Consider the following 21,303-nt stretch of genomic DNA (forward strand, 5'->3'; position numbering starts at 1 on the left):
TTTTTAATTTCCCTTGCCATGTTGATCTGTCTCAGTTTTTTTGTTTTGGACCAGTGCACTTTTAGCAATCTTTAGCTAGGTTGTTTCTTGCCTTTTTGGCTAATGGGTGGCTTTGGGGCAGTGGAAATGGGTTTTATTCTCTTACAAAATAAGCTGTGATTATTCCCACAATGGGCTACTACTGGAATGGGGGCATACCCAGTGGTGAAATGTGAAATTTGTTGCTACCAGTTCTGTGGGCGTGGCTTGGTGGGGAGATCATGTGACTGGGTGGGTGTGGTCAACTTTTAAAAAAAAAATTTAAAGCATTTTTTACTATCTATTCGCCTGAAACGGTAGTAAAATAAATGCTTTAAAAAAGTTAAAAAAAAAGGTTCACAGCTGTGCTGCATATTTTTAATACCGGTTCACCTGAACCGGTAGTTTTTATCACTACCGATTCGCCCAAACTGGAGCGAACTGGTAGCATTTCACCCCTGGGCATACCTCCCATCCAGAAATGCCAGTGTATCTAGCCCTTAAAAAAAAACAACATTTCCTCAGTTTAGAGCAAGTGAAAATATAGAAGTAGTTTGCTTGTTCCCAGGAATTTGAATCTAGTGTGATTCTAGATCTCTGAGAGATTGAGTCAACATCAGACTGACAGTCTGTCTCGGACAGAAAGGGCTCCACATTCGGCAGCCTGTTGTGATTCTCACGGTAAACGAAAGGACACGGACTGCTTCTTTCAGACATTGGATTCTTGAAAGCATTTCCTTTCTAAGAGAAAAAGACAGTTCCATTCCCCAAAGAGCTGTTTCCTGCTTTGGGCACAGGAAAAAGAGTGAGCTCATCCGAGGGATCAAGGGAGCCTCACAGACCATCGTTTGGGGGCCAAGATGTCAATCTTCCTCCGTCCAATTACTCTAATAGATCATCCTTCCAGCCCTATATCTGCCAAACACAACAAGCCCTGGAGAGAAGATTAAAGACTCTATGAACTGCAAAATGGCTTGGCGCATAAATTTTGATTGGGGTAAAAAAAAAAAAAAGCACAGCTTGGTTGTAAGAAATCGTTAACAAATGTTTTAAGAGTCTGCCTATGTATGCCTATTAAAACACTCTTCCAAAATTGTACACTGATTAGAGGCTTGGGTCTACAACCCCTATTATCCCTTGTTAGCATTCAGGGTAATGGGAGATATAGACCAAGCTTCAACCATTTTGTTCAACTAATACCTCTTGGGGATCATATACTTCCACCCGATTAAATTGAGAACGGCAGACTTCTTGTGGGTGCCCTCTCTTAACGAATGTCATCTACGGCAGGGGTCTCCAACCTTGGCAACTTTAAGACTTGTGGGCTTCAACTCCCAGAATTCCTCAGCCAGCTTTGTGGGAGTTGAAGCCCACAAGTCTTAAAGTTGCCAAGGTTGGAGACCCCTGATCTACAGAGTTCTCAGAAGTGGCTCTTTCTCCATTGTGCACACAGACACTGGAATGGCATCCCCCTCTCCCCGAGAGATTCCTACCCAACTAGTTGAGGAAAGCAATTAAAACTTGGTTATTTCAACTTTTGAGGGGGGAGTGATTTGAGAGAGATTCCTCCTGTGTTCACATGCTTACCATAGATCAAGGGTGGGGAACTATAATCCTTTTATGACTTGTGAACTTCAACTCCCAGAATTCCTGAGCCAGCATTAATTCATTAAAGGGTCACAGTTCCCCACTTCTGCCATAGATGGATAACTTCAAAACTCCTACTCTCCTTCCTTATAATTAATTTTAAGAACTTGATGTGCTCCAGTAAGACGTCCCTTAGAAGATACCCTCAGTCAAAGGGCTACTCTGACAAGCCTTCAAACATCACAGAGGAAGATTGCCCCTCAGACAAATCAGCCATCAACAGGCACATAGAGATAAACAACATCTACATACTATTCAAAAGAGACAATAAAAAATCCAAAAAGGAAACAAAAAGACCAAAACATCTCACCAGCAATCAACACCAAGGTGAGCAAGGGTTAACACAAAGGTAAAGGTAAAGGTAAAGGTTCCCCTCACACATATGTGCTAGTCGTTCCCAACTCTAAGGGGCGGTGCTCATCTCTGTTTCAAAGCCGAAGGGCCAGTGCTGTCCAAAGACGTCTCCGTGGTCATGTGGCCGGCATGCCTAAACGCCAAAAGCGCACGGAACGCTGTTACCTTCCCACCAAAGGTGGTCCCTATTTTTCTACTTGCATTTTTTACGTGCTTTAGAACTGCTAAGTTGGCAGAAACTGGGACAAGTAATGGGAGCTCACTCCGTTACGCGGCACTAGGGATTCGAACTGCTGAACTGCCGACCTTTCGATCAACAAGCTCAGCGTCTTAGCCACTCAGCCACCACATCCTTGGTGTCACTAACACCAAGGTTAGTGCTAGACAAATAATCAAGAAGTAAACAATACCTCAATCAAGGAACTACCAAGTCAGACAAACAAGCTAACAATAAACAACAGACTAAACAAGGAACCACCACCAGTACTCCACTAATACCTATAGGGCAAGCCACTAGCATACAAAAAGAGAGCAAACGCCATTCTCTTCTAGCATTGATGGTGTTGTCTAGTTTGGTGATGAAATGCCTGCAAGAGAACAGCCAAGTTCAGACAGCACCAAGAAAGCCACAGTTCAACCTACAATTATTCTCTTCTATCAGAGAATCACTCTCTGTAAATAGGGATACACAGCTGCCCCGCAGCCATTGCTGTTTAATTCTGGACCTAGACTTGCCAAACACTCTCCAAAATCCGACAGCCAGATATGCTTTGAGGCACCCACCAATTGTGTTTTCCATGGCACTTTTAGGCTGTGTTCACATAAAACCTTCTGAACCTGGCTTGGAAGAAAATGTGTATTCAAGAGCAGGCTAAATGTGATTAAGGCTAAGCATGATAGCTTATTTGTGGCTTAGTGTGTTTTGAAATCAAACTTGAATTGTGCAAATGCAGGAAATGGATTATGTTGGTCATCGGGTTGAGTGGGAATTCAGGCTTGGTTAATTGAAACCTGGTTTACTTTATTCCAGTTTTCTAGATCTACAGAATTCATGATCCACAAACGAATCTCACCGACTGTTTCTAGACAAAATGTTAGGCTAAAATGGGACTGACAAGTTTATGATTTGTGAATAGAGCTACTCTTTCTATCTCCAGAGGCTCAAGTACAAAAGTTTTAAAAACCGTAACAAAAGTCTGTCCTAACAGGCATCAACTGATAACAGGATCATCTATTTTATAAGAGCCTAACTTCCGATGCTCATTTTCTAGAAGTGAAACACGGCCCAGTTTCAACAGGCTCGAAGAAGCACACCTGCATTTGGGATGGGTGCAAACTGTTTATTTCCCCACAAAGTGGTAGCTAACAAATGACAGCTGCAATTAAGATTTTTAAGGGGGGTGGGGGGAACCATGACTCAAAGCTTGTAAAATGAGCCGCAGGGTTCTCAGACTTAAAGTATACTGTAGGTGTGTTCCTTGAAGGAAGGCAAAAATTATTTACAAAGGGGAAAGGTTTTCTTGCAGTATTTTCATGGCAAAAAAAGCAGCCACTGTGGGGGTGTTTTTTCCCTTGCTTAGAACAAGGCCCAATTCCAACTGCCACCATTTGTTTGTAAAACCTTTCTAAAGCTTCCTACATCATTTAAAAAAAATGATTATTCAGTAGTTTGCTACCAATCTGGTGCTTCTTAGCCTTACTGCACTGTCTTCTGTCATACTAAAGGTAGCTTACAAGTAGTCCTTGAGTTACGACCATAATGGTTGTTAAGTCACAACACTCATAAATGGGGTCACCTATGTGGCCTTTATTGCAGTGGTCATTAAGCAAATGCCCTGGTTGTTAAGTGAACCAATGGTTTTCTATAGGCCAGTTTTGCTGATAATCTGAAGTAAATGCCGGTTTTCAGCAAAATTATTGTCAAATGTAGTCATGTGATTGTATGCAGGTTCACTGCAACCGGTCGTAAATGTGAGCCAACTCACATGTAAACTGCGATCACATCACTAAGGGGATAGTTGTAAATGCAAGCACCGGTCAGAAGTGTGAGGACTGGATTTTTTCCCCGCACCACTGTAACTTTAAAAGGTTGCTAAGTGAATGATCCTAAGTCAAGGGCTTAGGATTTCATCTCATTCTGTTCTGCATTGGTTAGACTCCAGAATAAGTACAGTGTCCAGTTCATGTTACCACACTTTACAAAGGTTTCACTTTTTCACAAATTGCAACAAACGCAAGAGAAGGCAGTGAGGATGATTGAAGGACTGAAAGCTAAATCCTGTGAAGAGAGGTTGAGGGAGATATTTCACTTGAGACAAGACGATGCAGTAGAAATAGGATAGACTTACCCCAAAGGATCCCGCATGGGGTCACAGACAGGGAAAGAAACCCATACTTTCTTCTTTTAGCTTATCTTAGAATGTGTTTATCCCACCTTTATTATTTTTATAAATAACTCAAGGCAGTAAACATACCTAATGTTCTTTCCTCCTATTTTTCCCATAACAACAGCCCTGTGAACAGGGGTGGGTTCTAAATTTTTTTTACTACCGGTTCTGTGGGCGTGGCTTATTTTGTGGGCATGGCTTGATGGTCATGTGACAATTATTTAGGATTTAACAGAGGTACTGGTCTACCAGGTTTTTAACTGCTTGCGGAGCTATACCAATCTACCCATTTATTTTTTGCAGGCACTGATCTACTCATGTATTTTTGCAGGCACTGATCTACTCATGTATTTTTGCAGGCACTGGTCTACCCATTTATTTTTGCAGGCACTGATCTACTCATGTATTTTTGCAGGCACTGCTCTACTCATTTGTTTTCTTTTAACACTGATCAGCTGTAGGGCGACCCTTTGAAGCCCGGGCAAGAGTTTAAACAGTTTTTTTTCCCTCTAGCCATCAGCTGGGACTCAGGAGGCAGCAATAGATTGGGGGTGGAGCCAAATAAAAGGTAAGAATAATGCGGGGGGTAGGGGGGGCGCAGGGGGCGGGGGGCCAGAACCGGTTCGATGACATCATATCGTCACCGCTACCGGCTCGGGAGAACCGGGCCGAACCATGAGGAACCCACCACTCCCTGTGAAGTAGATTATGCTGAGAGAGAGAGAGAGAGAGTAACTGGCTCAAAGTCACCCAGCCAGCTTTTATGCTTAAGACAGGACTAGAACTCACAGTCTCCCAGTTTCTCACCTGGTACTTTAGACAAAACTACTAGACCAAACTGGTTCTCGTTCTTCTTTGGTTATTACTTTGCTTTTTCTAGATGTGCATTATCTTTTCTTATTATTTCACTGGCCTTCGTGTTTTTTTTAAAATATAAGCCTCTCCGAGTCATTTAGAGTCAGGGCAGCCTCCAAATTCAATAAATAAATGAATCAATCCAGGCACGTCTCCTCAGGCACAAATGCAGGAGTGGGGGAGAAGGCCATGCATTTGTGACAAAGAACAGGCCTGCTTCATGCTACAGAGGACAACCATGGAAACTTTGCAGGTGGGGGGTCGGCAACCCGGTGTTTCTGGCCTCCTACCCAGATGCAGCCTTGTCAGGCCCAATTTGAAGCCTGCACAGGCAATTACCTAATCCTTCCACTCAAATGTTTCCTGGGGGGTTGTCTTCAAAACAGCTGCTCTCTCAGCTTCTCTGACTTCTGCTGTCTAGGAAAGCTATTAAGCCTACCGAGCTGGTAAGTAGGCAAAGAGCCTAATGCCTGGCACTTGAAATCCCCACGTGAATAAGTGGTTCAGAGCTTATTTAGTCAGCACTTTGTTGTTGTTTTTTAATTTTCTGGAATGAGTCCAGCGTGGAGGACACATTCGTTGCTGGTTAAATCTCTCGTGTGTGGTTTTTTTCTTTTTTAATATAAACGTGCTTGACATGTTTATTGTTTTTATACTTTTTTTTGCTGTATGCCACCCGGAGTCACTTGTCACGAGATGAGCAGCTACGTAATTTTTATAAGCAAATCTATATATATAAAAGCAAAATACCACTCACGCATCATCACAAAATCTCCAGAACTATAAAGCCTACAAACTTGAAATTTGGCACATATGTTCCTCTTGGCTTCTAGGTGCTCGCTAAGAAAGGATTTTTCAAAATGACCATCAGATCATTTCTTATAATATAATATTATAAGAAATGTAAGTATTTCTTATATTATTATTATTAACACGCTCTGATGCTAAGGAGTTAGACATTCTACTCCCCCTCCCCACCTGAAAAGAACTCTGTTCCAACTGCCACTTGGGCATGGGCCTGGCCAGTGTGTGAGTCATCCGGCCTGTGGGCTGGGAGTTTAGACATTCTACTCCCCACCTGAAAGGGAGAGAAGGGGATAAGATAGGAGAGGCCTCTGTGGGTCAAGCCTGAGGGAGACAAGGGGATAGGAGAGGATCAATGGGGCCAGCCTGAGGGAGAAAAGGGGGAGAGGAGAGGAGAGGCTTCTGTGGGGCAAGGCTGAGGGAGAGAAGGGGAGAAGAGAGGCTGATCCGTAACTACTCATTAATTTTCAAGCTGTAAATGTCAATTTATCAAGCCCTAGCAGAGCACGGGTATTCAGCTAGTAAATGAATAAATGAAAAAGAAAAAGAAACTGAAAGCTGTCCTAACTATCCCTCTTAATGGTCTTTTCTCCAAGTGACTGTGCTTTGGAAGGCTAGGTAACCGGGTTTTTTGCCGATGCTCTTCCTGAATTACGGTGGTGTCTGGGAAATGGGCCTCCATACTTTTCTAAGTGCAGATAGAGAACATATATTGTATTTTCCTCTATTCATTCTTGTACAGATTAATGAAAAAACTTTTGCTCATAAAGAAAAGAATTTCTAGTGCATGGCACACTTAATTAGGATGCAGCCAAGAACTCTATTGTTTATGAATGTATGCAAGCACATATGACTGTCTCTCATTGTGCACTTATGTGGTGCAGTGGTTAAGTGCAATATTGCGGGCAAATTCTGCCTACAACCTGGAGTTCAATCCTGATGGGGTTCAAGGTTAACTCAGCCTCCCATCCTTCCGAGATCGGTAAAATGAGGACCCAGATTGTTGGGGTCAATAAGCAAATAATGCTTCTACATTGTAAACTTGCCCACAGAGTGCTGTAAAGCACTTTGGGACGATATCTAAGTCTATAATGCTATTGTTACTGCTATTGCTGCACTCAACTCTTCTTTGGTTTGCAACTCTCCCAGGCATCCCACTCAACATCAAGAGAAGACCTCAGGACGGAACTCTTTACACTGGACTTCAGGAATAATGCTGCTAAGGAAGAGCTCTCTCCTTGAAAGATGATCGGAGAAAGTCACCTTCCCTTGGAGAAATTACCATCCAATTATTCTTTCCAGAAATTGAGTGGAGAGTTTCCAAAGTTCTCTTGTGCCCGGATATGTACTAGCCAGAGAGTAGATGTTCAGAAACTCCATGGGGCTGCTGGACATCTCCTTGGAGTCTTTGAGTTCCCATTTTAAAACAATGGTTGGAAATTACAACCTGGCCCAGAAGAAGGATACATATTTCCACACTCAGGCAGACTTACTCTGATGCAAGTATCGTTTCCTGCGACTCTTCCTGGCTTTCCCTTCTGAGAACAGGGCATCCATGCGCTCCTTCCATGCCATGTGGCTCTCTGCGTCATTGACACCACAGCGAGGGAGACTCATGTGACGGAGAGTGATGGCATCCAGGGTGCCACTGAGGGGCAGGTGAGAAATCCATTGAAATTCCCTGTAAGTGTACATGAAGTGGGATGGAAGTTGCATGACGCTCCCTTCATTTAAGCCAGTATTTCTCAACCTCAGCAACTTGAAGGTGTGCGGACTTCATGGCTGGCTGAGGAATTCTAGGAATTGAAGTCCACACATCTTAAAAGTTGACAGCATTGATCTGGAGACATCCAGAGTTGGTTGAAAGATGGGTGTCTATATAAATGTTTTAAATAGATAAATTGAGAAATAATGATTTAGCCCTTGGTTTTTAAACACACAAATCCCCCTTTTTATGACCCTATAGTCCCTATTTGGATAGAGTCACAACTGGATAGAGCTGAGCATTTACCGGTCGGATACCCTTCCTGACACCTATGCAGAATTCACAACAGATATTTTTTCTTTGCATCCTAGGAAAGAAACATCTGCCACTACCTAGAATTGAACCCTCAACCATCCAAATGTGAGGCGAGTGACTTTACCACTAGGCCACTGCACCATTTTTAAGCATTTGCCACTTATAACCCTATAAAACTTGAAGCTGGTAGCAGGGAAAGGAAATAAAAGATTTAAGAAAGAAAGCAACTCAGAGGGAGTAGTGGAAGATGGCCTGAATCCAGAAGGCAGCATTGGCATTTGAGGAATCTACCAGCTGGGTCAAAACTGCTGCATTGGTCATAGTACGAAAGAAACTAAGCCCATACAAGGGAAACCACTGAGCAGAACCCATCGTCAATGAAAGCTGGCCAGCTGCATGGTCTAAGCTAGCAACAGACTGTATAGGAAGGCATGGGATTTAGGGATTAGCTAGTTATTAAATGGAGACGGAAGTGAACAACTAAAACCAGTAAGAGAAGAATGAGAATTACAGGCTTACTTTATGGCATCTGGGAATCCTGCTAAGTCCGGTACTTGGTGCACAGACTCAAAATAGCCATATTTCTCCAGAAACCTCTAAAATCAAATCAAAATAAATAATAATAGATAAGACACTAGGCTTTATATGAAAAACAAACAAACAAACAAACCCCTGGCATTCTTTTATTATTTCTTCAGAGGTGGGTTTCAGCAGGTTCTGACCAGTTCTGGAGAACCGGTAGCGGAAATTTTGAGTAGTTCGGAGAACCGGTAAATACCATCTCTGACTGGCCCCACCTCCACCTATTCTCTACCTCCCAAGTCCCAGTTGATCGGGAGGGAATGGGGATTTTGCAGTAACCTTCCCCTGCCATGCCCACCAAGCCACGCCCACCAAGCCATGCCACGCCCTCCAAGCCATATCCACAGAACCGGTAATAAAAATTTTTGAAACCCACCACTGATTTCCTTGTAACAAAACCCACAATCTTTCTACGCAAAGGTTGCGAAATGTATGCAAAAGCTTTGCATACTTCATATTCTGAATATTCTTGGACGGTTTTAGAAATTATAGTTAGCTCCCTCTTTTAAATACTAACTGGGCCCAACTCAAAAGAATATCCATTTGTAGCTGCATGCCTCCCACTTCAAACACAGTTTGTGCCTGCTGAGAATCCAGTTTCAATTCTGAGTTGCAATTTGTCTTGCAGTTATTGTATCTGCCAGAGAAACTTCTTCGTTCTAAAGTCTCTATCAGCTCTGTTTTTTCCTAGCACTCCCTTTCCTTATCAGCTTTTGATTCCTAAAACAAATTCATTCCAGACTGAGCAGAGCAAAAGGGAGAGAACTTCCTTTTCCAGCCCTATTATTTTTCCAAAGACCAGATAATCAACAGAGATCCCCCACAACAGAAGACCTGATAATGCAATATCTGGGATATGTACTATGACTACAGTTTTCTTTGAAAAAATAAAGGATAAGCCTGAAAAAGGAGGAAATCTGAAAGAGATTAATAGAGAGGGGGAAAAAAACCCTTAATTGTTTTTGTTTATGCTTTAGCGCAGCAGAAAGTGTCAAATTACAGGTGATTCCCCCATTAGACTCTCTTTTAATTCTCTTAGGTGGAATGAAGGTGAATTTTTACTGATGCAGAAATGGAAAGTTTGGGAAGGAAGCAACATTTGTTCCATATTTTTTCAGAGGGTGTTGTGGGTTTTTTTAGAAACAAAACGAAAACTATAAAAACCAGCATCGAATACTTCTAAAACATATGGAAACAATAGCAAAATGTATGGGCCCGAAAAACACTGGGGGGAAGGGATGCCATTTTCATCAATCCTGAAATGGGGAGACAAATTAGTGTTACTGACACTTTATTCCTATCAGTTTTAAAGTGAAATTGACAAGGCTTTTTACCACTTTGTCTATATCCCTGGACAATGGGAGGAGATCAGAGGCAAATAACACACATACAATTATGTTTCCCTTCTGGCATGTTACAAGAGACAAAATGGATGGTTTACTGGCGGATGGATGGATGGATGGATGGATGGGACAGATGGATCATAAAAGGCCAGACAACTGATATAGGCTTGTACAGTTTGTCAAAAGTTGTGTTTGTGTATGGAGTTGTGGGTGGACGGGTATGTGTGCCTTTGAGTTAATGCTGACCCTGGGGATCACTCAGATTGTTGTGCAACAACAAATGCATAAACCAGAGGAGTTCCTTAACCTTTACCATGTGAAAACAATACCTTCTGCCAGGAAAACTGCGTATACATATTCATCTGCATTTCAGGAAATTGCTGTGACAAGATCACCATGGATACAATTGTAATGATGTTGAGAAATGCCCTTATAACAATGGGTGACCACTAGCAGATTTGTATCATTATGGGAAACTATAAACAGTGCAAGGAAGCCATTTTCCTGACCGGTAATTAGCAGGCTTCCATACCTTCAGTTGTAATTGGGAGGAAAAGACCTTGTAGAAAATCAAAGTATTGTTTTTTGGGAATCATGCACACATATGCAAGAGACAATGTAATGTAATAGTTAAAGTATTGCTGACAGGGAGACACTGATTCCAATCCTCCCTTAGACACAGAAACTGACTGGGTGACTTCTGGCCTTAATAGTCAAAAAAGATCTATTAGGCCAACTGCATTGGACTAGCTTAGTAAGATCTTTCCATAAAAACCCATGCAATGGATTTGGCTGATGATTATTTTTTTATATATTTGTGCATGTGTGTGGATAATATGCAGGGGTGGACAGGGGTTCACAGGGGTTCACAGGGGTTCGGGAGAACCTCTAGCTAAGATTCTGTGCAGTTCAGAGAACCCCCAAATCCCACTCCTGGCTAGCCCCACCCACTCCACCCCGCCCCTCCCAGGAGTCCCCATGTGGCCTGTTTTGGATGCAAGTAAGTTCAGGGTGCACGCGGAGGCTCGGGGAGGGCAAAAAACAGACCTATCTGAAGTTCAGGAAGGCCCGTTTCTGGCCTCCAGAGGGCCTCTGGAGCCTGGGGAGGCCAATTTCAACCTCCCAGAGGCTCGAGAAAAGCCTTTGTAGCCTGGGGAGGGCAAAAATGGCCCTCCGCTATGGTGCAGGAGGCCGATTAGGCCACACCCACCATGGCCATGCCCACCCAGCAACCAGGCAGAGAACCTCTTGGTAAAATTTTTGAAGCCCACCCCTAATATGTAATTATATATACCTATGGTATTATATATTAATTACTCTCTTATTTTTATCGCTTCCCTCACTTTCCCACAGTACAAAATTTCTGTTATTGTAACTTTTTGTTAAGTGCCTTGGAAGCAGAGGTGAAAGGCTATATCTGCATCTTGACAGAAATACAAATAAAATAACTGCAATATGTGGCCGCAGTAATGAGTTTAATTGGGGGCAGGAGGAAATTCAGCTGTTTAGACCGAAATTGAGCAACAGACAAATGTCAAAGTCACAGTAGAAAGAATGTGGTGTTGTTCCTCTTCAGACAACCTATAAGGAATCATATTTAACAGAAGTCAGCAGAGGAGTTCAAAGCAATCATGAAAGGAATTTAAATCAGCTGCCTGCAATTACTGCAAGTTCAAATCTCACCAGGCTCAAGGTTGACTCAGCCTTCCATCCTTTCTAAGGTAGGTAAAATGAGGACCCAGATTGTGGGGGCAATAAGCTGACTTTGTATAAATATACAAAGTATGAAGGCTATTGCTTAACACATTGTAAGCCGCCCTGAGTCTCCGGAGAAGGGCGGCATATAAATCAAATTTTTTTTTAAAAAGTGTGATATTTAGCCTGTACAGTTAACATTTCAAGGAGTGAAATTGATCCCAGTTTTAATTGGGGAGAAATGTCTTATTTGGTAAGTTTTGTAAGGCTGAGAAAGAGATAAAATGTGTTTATAAAAAATAAACATTGAGTTCTCTGCACATCAGCTCCAAATTGGAACATTCATGACACTTGGCAGAAAAAACATAATGCTATAAACTGGCCAGATCACATCAGGATTAAAAGCGGCTTCATGAGTCAACTCAAATCAGGGCTATCAACTCTCCTTCAAAACAGCTTTTTAACAGCTCTATCAGTGGTGGGTTACTCCCGTTGCTATTGCTATTACGTCACCGAACCGGTTCTCTTTCTTCGGGAGCAGAGCGGATTGCCGCACCTCAGTTAGGCAGATTCGCAATGCACTTGCGCAAAGCAAGATTGCGCAAAGCAAGACCGAAGAGGCGATCACGCACAAAGTGCACGCACAAAGAGAACCGGTAGTAAAGCCAGTTAGAACCCACCCCTGAGCTCTATTCTTGACCCCTGGAGTCATAAGTAAATCTGGGTCTCTTCCCCCCGTCCAAATTTCCACAAGGAGGAAATTCCATTTTCTATAGGATATTCTGAAGCAGCAGGAAATAAGAAGTGAGCATCATGGGAAAACACCCTGCAAAAAACGTGCCCTAAACTGAAGAGATCTCTCTCCCATTTGTTCTGTGCAACTGGGGAGGCGAAAAAAGGAAAGACACACAGATGCAGACAACCCACTCACCTCATTAATTTCTCTCCGGGCTTAAGACCAGAGGCTGCCCCCAGAAACCACAAATCAAGGCCTGTCAAGACTGACTGCTGCTTGGATGACAAGTAGCTCCACAAGGACCAGAATTTTAGAGAGGGTGGGAGAGAAGCTCTTTGTTCCTACAAGGCAGCTGAGAAGCAAAAATTAAACTGCATGTTCTTGTTAGGACATGAAGTAGTCATGCCAAAGAAACAGGCTGGGAAATGCATTTCTAAGCAGATGATTTCTGCAAATTAAGGAAGGTTGCTCCAGAGATTTTAAGAAGTGGGAAAGGGGGTCAAAGGGTTGACAAATGACAAATCTAACATTGCACCATTATGATACAAGGTCCACTCCTTTTTCACCTGTGTCATAATAGCAATAGCACTTAGACTTATATACCGCTTCACAGTGCTTTACAGCTCTCTCTAAGTGGTTTACAGAGTCAGCCTATGGCCCCCAACAATCTGGGTTCTCATTTTACCCACCTCGGAAGGATGGAAGGCTGAGTCAACCTTGAGCCTGGTGAGATTCGAACTGCCAAATTGCAGGCAGGCGGCAGAAGTAGCCTGCAGTACTGCATTCTAACCACTGTGCCACCACAGCTCTTTGAAAGCATAAGTAATGTTGCAAACATACACAGAAAAAAGGAAGTCTGCATCGTACTGGCACGTTGCTAGTTTTATCATTTCAACAAACGCCTCAGGTCCTGCGGACACTTTCACAGGATCTATCCCACTGGTAGATGAGCTGCTGCAAGTGGCAGATTGTCAGGTTCTTTGGCAACTGTCTTAAAGCCAAGGGCCACATCTTTTTCGAGCACAATTTCCTCAGAGTTTCTTTTGGATGGAGCTGCAAGAATGACAGCAACTGCCTTTTACAGCCAGTACTTCCCCATGTGGTTACAGGCTGGAGACTTTCTGATTTTCTTTCAAACAGTTTTTCTACAGCAGGTGTCTTCACTGGTAACAGGAAATCTGGCAGCTGGTTGTTTATATAATGGTCTTCTAAATCCTTATCAGTCTGGGAACCAACTACAGCAGTGCTGTCGAACTCCCGGCCCTCAGGCCGGATGCGTCATGTGCTGGCTTAACGAAGGGGGTTTAGTGAAGGGGGGGGGAAGTCCCGATACGTCATGTGACACCACTGTGATGACTTGAGTTTGACACCCCTGAATACAGTGTGACACTGATGCTGAACAGAAGAGAAGACTGGCAACAAGTGGGAACATGGAGCAGTTTGTGTAACACAACGTATCTTGCAACCCATAAACCCGTGATGGTGAACCTATGGCACGCATGCCACAAATGGCATGCGGAGCCATTTCTGCAGGCACGCAAGCCGTTACTCTAGATCAGCTCCACCACGCATGCATGCGTGCCTCCCGCCGGCCAGCTGATTTTCGGGTCTCTGCCGCGCATGCCCATGCTGGCCCACCCCGCCCCTCCCAGGAATCTACACATGGCCTGTTTCAGATGTCAGGTAAGTACAGAGCTTGCGCAGAGGCTCTGGGAGGGTGAAGAACGGGCATCCCGGAAGTACCAGAAGCATGGAGACAGGCCATTTCTGGCCTCCAGATGCCCTCCGGAGGGCCGGGGGAGGCCATTTTCGCCTTCCTGGGAGACTCCAGGAAAGCCTCCAGAGCCTGGGGAGGGCAAAAAATGGGCCTACCGGAAGTACCGGAAGTCTGGAAACGGGCCATTTTCAGCTTCCAGAGGCTTCAGGGAGGCCTGCTAGGCCCAAAATGGGGGGCAGGAGGGTCATGTGTGCATACGCAGGGGGTGGGGGAGTGCAGGGGGGGTTACATGTGCCTGTGCAGGGGGCAGGGTAGCACAGGGGGAGTTGCGTGCGCATGTGCAGGGGGATGGAGCATGCGTGAGGGGCATTACATTATGGGTGTGAGCACACATCGAGGAAAAAAAGGTTAGCCGTCACTGCCCTAAACGGTCCTATTTTCACTGGTTATCCAGGTTCTTTTCTAGCTGAATCCTATTTGCTAGCGCTAGCCCATACAATGACTTTCATAGCCACTGACTGGTCTAGCCAGACAGATATGGCAAGTGATTTCAGCGCTGATGCTTAACCTCATAATCCAGATGCTTATACCTTCTGCCCAATGAATGCCTTCATTTTAATCTGGATTTAGCCACAAAGCCCTTTCTCGGGTCCATAATTCATGTACCAGTAGTGTAGAGAGTAAGGAAGATTACCTTATAGGAGGCAAAAGGGCTGATTTTTTTTTTAAATCCAGGGCAGCCAGATAACATTCAGAATCAGCTCAGCTGGATGCCACCTAATTTACTGAACTATAAGGAGTGGGAGGAAATCTAGCACAATTAGGCTTGCAAGATTTTGGTATTAGAGCCAAACTCAATAAAGGAAGTTTTAGCCTTCCTGTGGAACCGATTTTATGGTCTGGGCTGACACATATCTTTATTTATGAAGACCCAGACTTCTTTGGAGTACATGTTCCGACTGAATGAATCTTTCAACAGTGTATCTTGGGGGAATATCTCAGGAGCCAGTTCCTGTTTACAAAATTGTATAAATTGTCACAGCTGTCCCCAATCTTTCTGGATTGGCAGACGAGAGTGGGGGAAAGAGGGGATGGTTCTCTGTGAATGGCAGGCATGTGCACAAGTGTGCATAGCTCCCTTTGCACAAGTTCCATTGTGCAAATGGAGCTTCGAGTGTGCGAATACCACTGCTTGTCCACATGGAGCTTTGCACACACTTGCATGCCATTCATGCAAGTGGACCTGCACATTTTCACTCGCCCGCCACTTACACGGCCCAGTTTTGAACGGGGAATGGGCTGCGACCTGGGGGTTGTGGACCACCCAGTATAAGTTGTTCTCAACCTACAACCACAACTGGGATTGGAACTTTTATTGCTGAGTGAAGCAGTTGTTAAGTGGAGTCACATCCACTTTTATGATCTTTTTTGCTGCAGTCATTAAGCAAATCTCACAGTCATTAAGCAAACCCAGATTCCTCCATTGGCTTTGCTTGTTGGAGGTCAGCTGGGAAGGTCACAAATGGTGATTAGGGACCCCAGGACACTGCAACGGTTGGAAACGTGTATGCTGGTTGCCAAGTGCCCCAATTTTTATCACGTGACCATGGGGACACTGTGATGGCCACAAGTGCAAACACCCAGTTAATAGAACCAATCATTCAATCCTGGTTTCACATTATAACAGCTGCAGAACTAAAAGACTTGGTTCACTCCATTGGAAGATATTGTAAGGCCATAATTCATGCTAAAGGTTACCCAACTAAGTATTAACTGGCATGGGGATAATTTTTGTATATCTCCAGGTGGCATCTTCCCCCTAAAGCTAAAATGTTCGCTGGACAATCTGCGGAATGCTGGAAATGTGGGTTTGAGCGTGGCACCTATTACCATCAGTGGTGGACGTGCCCAAAAGCAGTAGAATTCTGGGGGAAAATAAAAAAATGGCTGAATGAGATTTTAAATCAAAAGATCGAATGGCATCCAGAGACATGCCTGCTCGGCTCCAAGCCGGAAAGTATTAAAAGAGACTTATGGTATCTTGCATTACACATCATCGCAGCAGCGAGATTGACGTACGCTCAACTTTGGAAAAATCGAAATATCCCATCAGAGGAAGCTATTATAAAGAAGATTTTAGATTGTGCAGAAGCAGATAAATTGACCAAAAAATTAAAAGACAGAGACCAAACACAAATATGTTTATCTTGGGAAAAATTCTATAGGTGGCTAGAGAAGAGGAAAATATAACCCAGATTAGATGAGGAATTATATCTATTGAGAAACTTATATTATACAAGTAAAGTGAGGTCGGATAGACCTAATTGTTTTATAAAGGTTTTGTCTTCTCCAGATTATAATATAGATATACAGTACCGAATACTAGTTTATTAAGGTACTGTTTATAGGTATGCTTGCTTTTTTGTTTTTTGTTTTTTTGTTTGTTGGTTGGTATTGTATTGTCTTGTTTGTTATTTATATGATGTGTTGTTCTTCTTTTGTTTTTAATGTTTTGTAAATAAAGATTTTTTTTAAAAAAAATTGTATATCTCGTTTTTTTCTACGTGTTTCACTTTTCTTCTTTATACTGTAACTGCTATTCTAATAGCAAACCCTTCATAAAAGTTATTGCATTACATTCTTGATTAAATTATCTTTCCATTGATATATAATTTTATGGCACTACTCCCAAAAAAAGTGGTGTTATTAGCTAGTTTTAGAAAATACACTTTCCCCAAAAGGTTTCCACAATTTTGGCCACTATTGTAGGTGAGACATCTTAAAGGGGTATATTTTTATCGAAGTTCCATGATAGAACATAGACATGGAGGGGGGAATACTTGAAATGACATAGCAACAACATGACACAAATAGAATCCGTGTCAGTGGAAGCCAATATTAAGTCAGCCTTCTCTAAATTGGCGCTCTCCAAATGTGTTCTATTACAATGCCCATCATTCTCAGCCAGCAATGCTGTCTTTATTTATTTCTTCTGTTTTTTTATTTGTATCCCACCTTTATTATTTTTACAAATAGCTGAGGTGTAAATGGCGAGAGTTGAGCAGCCAACTGCAACTTCTCCCCTGGAAGAGTGCTGAGACTACAACGCACATGTGGCCCACATAAAAAGGGAATGGGGCTTCAGTTGCATGGTTGTGGCTGCCTTCTTCATTTTTTTTGACACGCCCCTTTCCAGGGATGTCTCTTTGCAGTTCTGGCTTTGACCACAGTAGAGGGGGGTGCCTTTGAGTCAGCATTGACTCCTGGCAATTGGCTGGACAAGACCCAGCAGTTTTCTCTGCCAGGTTTTTTGGAAATGGTTTGCCATTGTCTTCTTCCAGGGCTGAGCGTGATCGGCCCAAGGTCACCCAGCTGTGTTTAAGGTGGGACTAGAACTCTCAGTCTCCCACTTTCTAGCCTGGAGCCTGGTTAATCAAAGTGGCTTGCAGCATGGGTATCAGTTTAAATGGCTTTAAAAGAAAGGAGTGACCAAGGACAGTACTAACAGTCAGAGCTGAAGAAGCATCTTGGATAAGAAGCAAAATGTCTTCAAAGAAAAACCAGAAAGTCCAGTTGCCTCTTGAAAAAAAGCACATAGTTGGGACAACTATGACCTGGATGACTGAGAATCTCTATGGACATTCAATTCTACTAACAGTTAATATGGTGCTGGAGAAGACTCCTGCAGTCCCTTGGACTGCAAGGTGATCAAACCGGTCAGTCCTAGAGGAGATCAACCCTGACTGCTCTTTAGAAGGCCAGATCCTGAAGATGAAACCCAAATACTTTGGCCACCTAATGAGAAGGAAGGACTCACTGGAGAAGAGCCCAATGCTGGGAACGATTGAGGGCAAAAGAAGAAAGGGATGACAGAGAACGAGGTGGCTGGATGGAGTCACCGAAGCAGTTGGTGTGAGCTTAAATGGACTCCAGAGGATGGTAGAGGACAGGAAAGCCTGGCGGAATTTCGCAACTAACAACAACAACAAAAAAAAACAGTTATTAAGGTAGAGAGTTAATAGAGCCTCTCTACACAAAGGAAGCATTGTCAGAGATCAGGAACACAGGAGCCAGTCTGGGGCTCTCCAACTAGCTTGATTTCCATTTTCTCTAGGAAGGAATTTTAGACCCACACATCAGGAAAACCTCAATATAGCATGAAGGGCATTGTTGCGGTTAGAACCACAGCCTCGTTCAAGTCACTTCTTTCACTTTTTATGATGAAAGTTACCTCTTCATCTAGTCCTTAAGGGACGGTAGGCCGAGATCTAATGCGGATCGTGTCTCTGGGCATGTACAGAGCGCTCTCTTTCTCTCTCTCTTCCTTTCCGGCTGACTAAACTCTGCTAGGTCCCGAACTCCGGCATCCCTGCCTGCCTCACCTGAGCCTCTCCGGGTTGGCTTCTCCCTGCGGCGCCGGTGCTCGTCTGGGCGGGCAGGAGCCCGAGCAGCGCCGCGATCAGGGCAGCAGCAGCAGCCGCGGCGGCCATCGCCTCCCGTCCCGCCGAAGGAGCCGATCGATGGAGCCGGGAAGCTTAGCCACGCTCAGCCCCCTTCGCCTTCGGTCTCTCCTCCCATCCGGTACGGCGCCGGTTGAAAAGCCCTCCGCCCGCCCGCCCTCAATCGAGAAGGTAGCTTCGCCTCGCCCCGCCGCGTAACTCGGCCGCGCCTCCTGGGGCTTCGGGGTGGGCAGAAGCCCAACCGGGGAAGGCAAAGAACTAAAGTACAACCTCGGGAAGGGAGTGGAGGGATTTTCTCGCCCGGAACCTCCTGAGCGCCTCTGAACGTGGGAATCGCTGGATCCGGTTCCCGAAGGTCCCGATCCCTTCTTTTCTTGGGGGGAAAACTTGCACGCCAGCACTGGCGATGGTTTTTGGGGGTTCCCCCCCGCCCCCAACCCTTAGTTTGCAGTCCCCGCTGCTTCCGAACAGGAGGATCCCCTTCCTGATACTTTCTATGGGAGCCGCCGGTGTTCTCCAGCAGGAAAGGAGAAACGCTACGTGGAAATGGGAATTGCGAGGAAGGAAAGAAAGAAATGCAAGCCTGGGGAATTAGTAACTAGATCAGGTTGACGGGTTGCATCCGCTAAACTAACGTGTTGCAAACAGCAGTCAGAAAAGTCAGCCTCGGTTATAGTAAACCGCTCACGTGCCAGAGCAAAAAACAAGATTCCCCGATCGAGCTGGCCGATGACGTCATTCGGCGCTCTTGCCCCGCCTCCCCCCGAACAGGATCCCAGGGAGATTTTAGCTAGTGCTCCCCGTGGATTTCAGATCGTGCGTGGCTTACCCATCTCCAGAATAGACGCATGCTAAACCAAAGGAAATAGAACGGGCATTTGTCCAATACCGGTAGTTAATTATCACTGATCGGCCCATGGAAATGCGCTTCTGGTATTCCACATGGCTTTGGTTTGAGTTGAGACTTTCTCAATAGTGGTTTTGGCAAGATAAAGTCTCAGCAAAGTCGGCTTTGGCACATTTTGGGCAGTTTGCTACAGTGGTGAAATCCAATTTTTTTTTACTACCGGTTCTGTGGGCGTGGTGTGGTGGGCGTGGTGTGGTGGGCGTGGCAGGGGAAGGATACTGCAAAATCTCCATTCCCACCCCACTCCTGGGGGAAGGATATTGCAAAATCTCCATTCCCACTCCACTCTGGGGCCAGACGGTTTGCTGGTTCTCTGAACTACTCAAAATTTCCGCTACCGGTTCTCCAGAACCTGTCAGAACCTGCTGAATTTCACCCCTGGTTTGCTATAAAGGCCACCAAAGCCCCATTTTACCATTCTCTTGCTGACAATGTGCCAGCTAGTCAAACTAAGACCTCTAATCCAGAGACTGCTTTGCAAATCTAAACTAGTCATGTATATTGGAGGCAGATATTTGAAATTTGTCATTTATTGCACTAATGTATTGTTTTAAGATAAAGGCTCTGTCACAAGTAAATGCCTTATTCTCCATTATGTAAATAGTACATGAACAGGGTATCAGGGGTTAACTTATTCTTCACCTCTTAATGTATTCATATTTCACCACTCCCATATCTAGCTCCACCCATTGTATATATAAGGAGCCGCATACGTCCATTTTGTGCTTCTATCTGTGAATATTCAGTGAATATAGAATGCCTTATGTAAATAAATAGTGATTTATTTGAATTTATAACTCTCAACTTATTTATTGAGTCTGATCCTGAAAATATCGTAACAATCTGGTAGCAGAGGATGGTTGAATTGACTCAATAAAAAACTTAAACATGTCTAAAAGAGATAGGCCCAACACCAGGGCATACAGCAAAGAAATGGAAGCGGATCAAGAAATAATCGATGAGTCCACGAATGCAATTTCGAGAGAATCCGAAGAATACACCACAGACGACGAAGAAATAATAAATGAAGATGATGACCAAGAAGAAAACGAAATAGAAAACAACGAACTCAGGTCAGAGATACTGAAACTTTTAAAAAGCCAAAAGAGCGATGAAAGTCTCGTCGCAAATCTCCAAGATACACTAAAAAACAACGGAGCAGCGAAAGAGAAGCACATCGCTACTGAAAAATCAAAAGACTCAAAAATAGTGAGTAATATGATTGCAGATGAAAACGCAACGAAGAAGAAAACCAACAATCCCGCGCAAATTTTCGAATGGCAGCCATCTTGGTTTCAACAGACCCCTAAGATGAGCGAAGCAGAGCCAATCGGAAAGCAGGATTCAAAATATCTGGCGCGAAAAGCCTTACCCGATGCAAAAATGAAAGAGAAAAAAATATATACCTCAGAAGAATCAGACACAGAAAACGAAGAAGATTCAATAGACATGCAAGTAAAATCAGCAATGAAAACGCTTTTTGCAGCATTTGGACCGAAACTGAAGATCACTAAAAGATCAACAAAAAAACAAGCGAGCGAGCTAACGCCTCAAAATCTACCCGCTCCTATCCAGATGGCGAGAGCACCGACGCCTGAGCCCAGAGAGCCCTGCAGATACTGCCCCTCGCCGCAGACTAATCCAAGGACCAGCACCTTCAGCGAAAGAAAACGAGCGCCCGCTATCACCAGGACTCCAAAAATCGAGCCGGAGACTGATTCATCGGGAGAAGAACAGAGCGAGAGAGCTGCTGCAGCGAGAACCTCTCACGTTGACTA

At 44.1% G+C, this 21,303-nt stretch overlaps 1 protein-coding gene across 3 annotated transcripts in view; it reads right to left on the reverse strand.

Moving 5' to 3' along the window:
• Positions 1 to 20,918, reverse strand: part of MMP28 (matrix metallopeptidase 28) — a 36,123-nt gene extending 15,205 nt beyond the window's left edge. For 2 of the 3 annotated variants that reach the window (XM_034420932.3, XM_034420931.3), the window contains exons 1-3: positions 18,541 to 20,918; positions 8,605 to 8,681; positions 7,559 to 7,746 (exon numbers count right to left, since the gene is read on the reverse strand). In XM_034420932.3, coding sequence (XP_034276823.1) covers positions 7,559 to 7,746; positions 8,605 to 8,681; positions 18,541 to 18,648 — 373 coding nt within the window. In that variant the 5' untranslated portion in view covers positions 18,649 to 20,918. Of the gene's footprint in view, positions 1 to 7,558; positions 7,747 to 8,604; positions 8,682 to 12,636; positions 12,846 to 18,540 lie in introns of those variants that run through there. The other variant, XM_034420934.3, reaches the window with a different exon arrangement.
• Between the last annotated feature and the right edge of the window lie 385 nt (positions 20,919 to 21,303).

This window comes from Pantherophis guttatus, chromosome 1 (assembly GCF_059756535.1).
Source record: "Pantherophis guttatus breed Tessera chromosome 1, ASM5975653v1, whole genome shotgun sequence".
NCBI lineage: Eukaryota > Metazoa > Chordata > Lepidosauria > Squamata > Colubridae > Pantherophis > Pantherophis guttatus.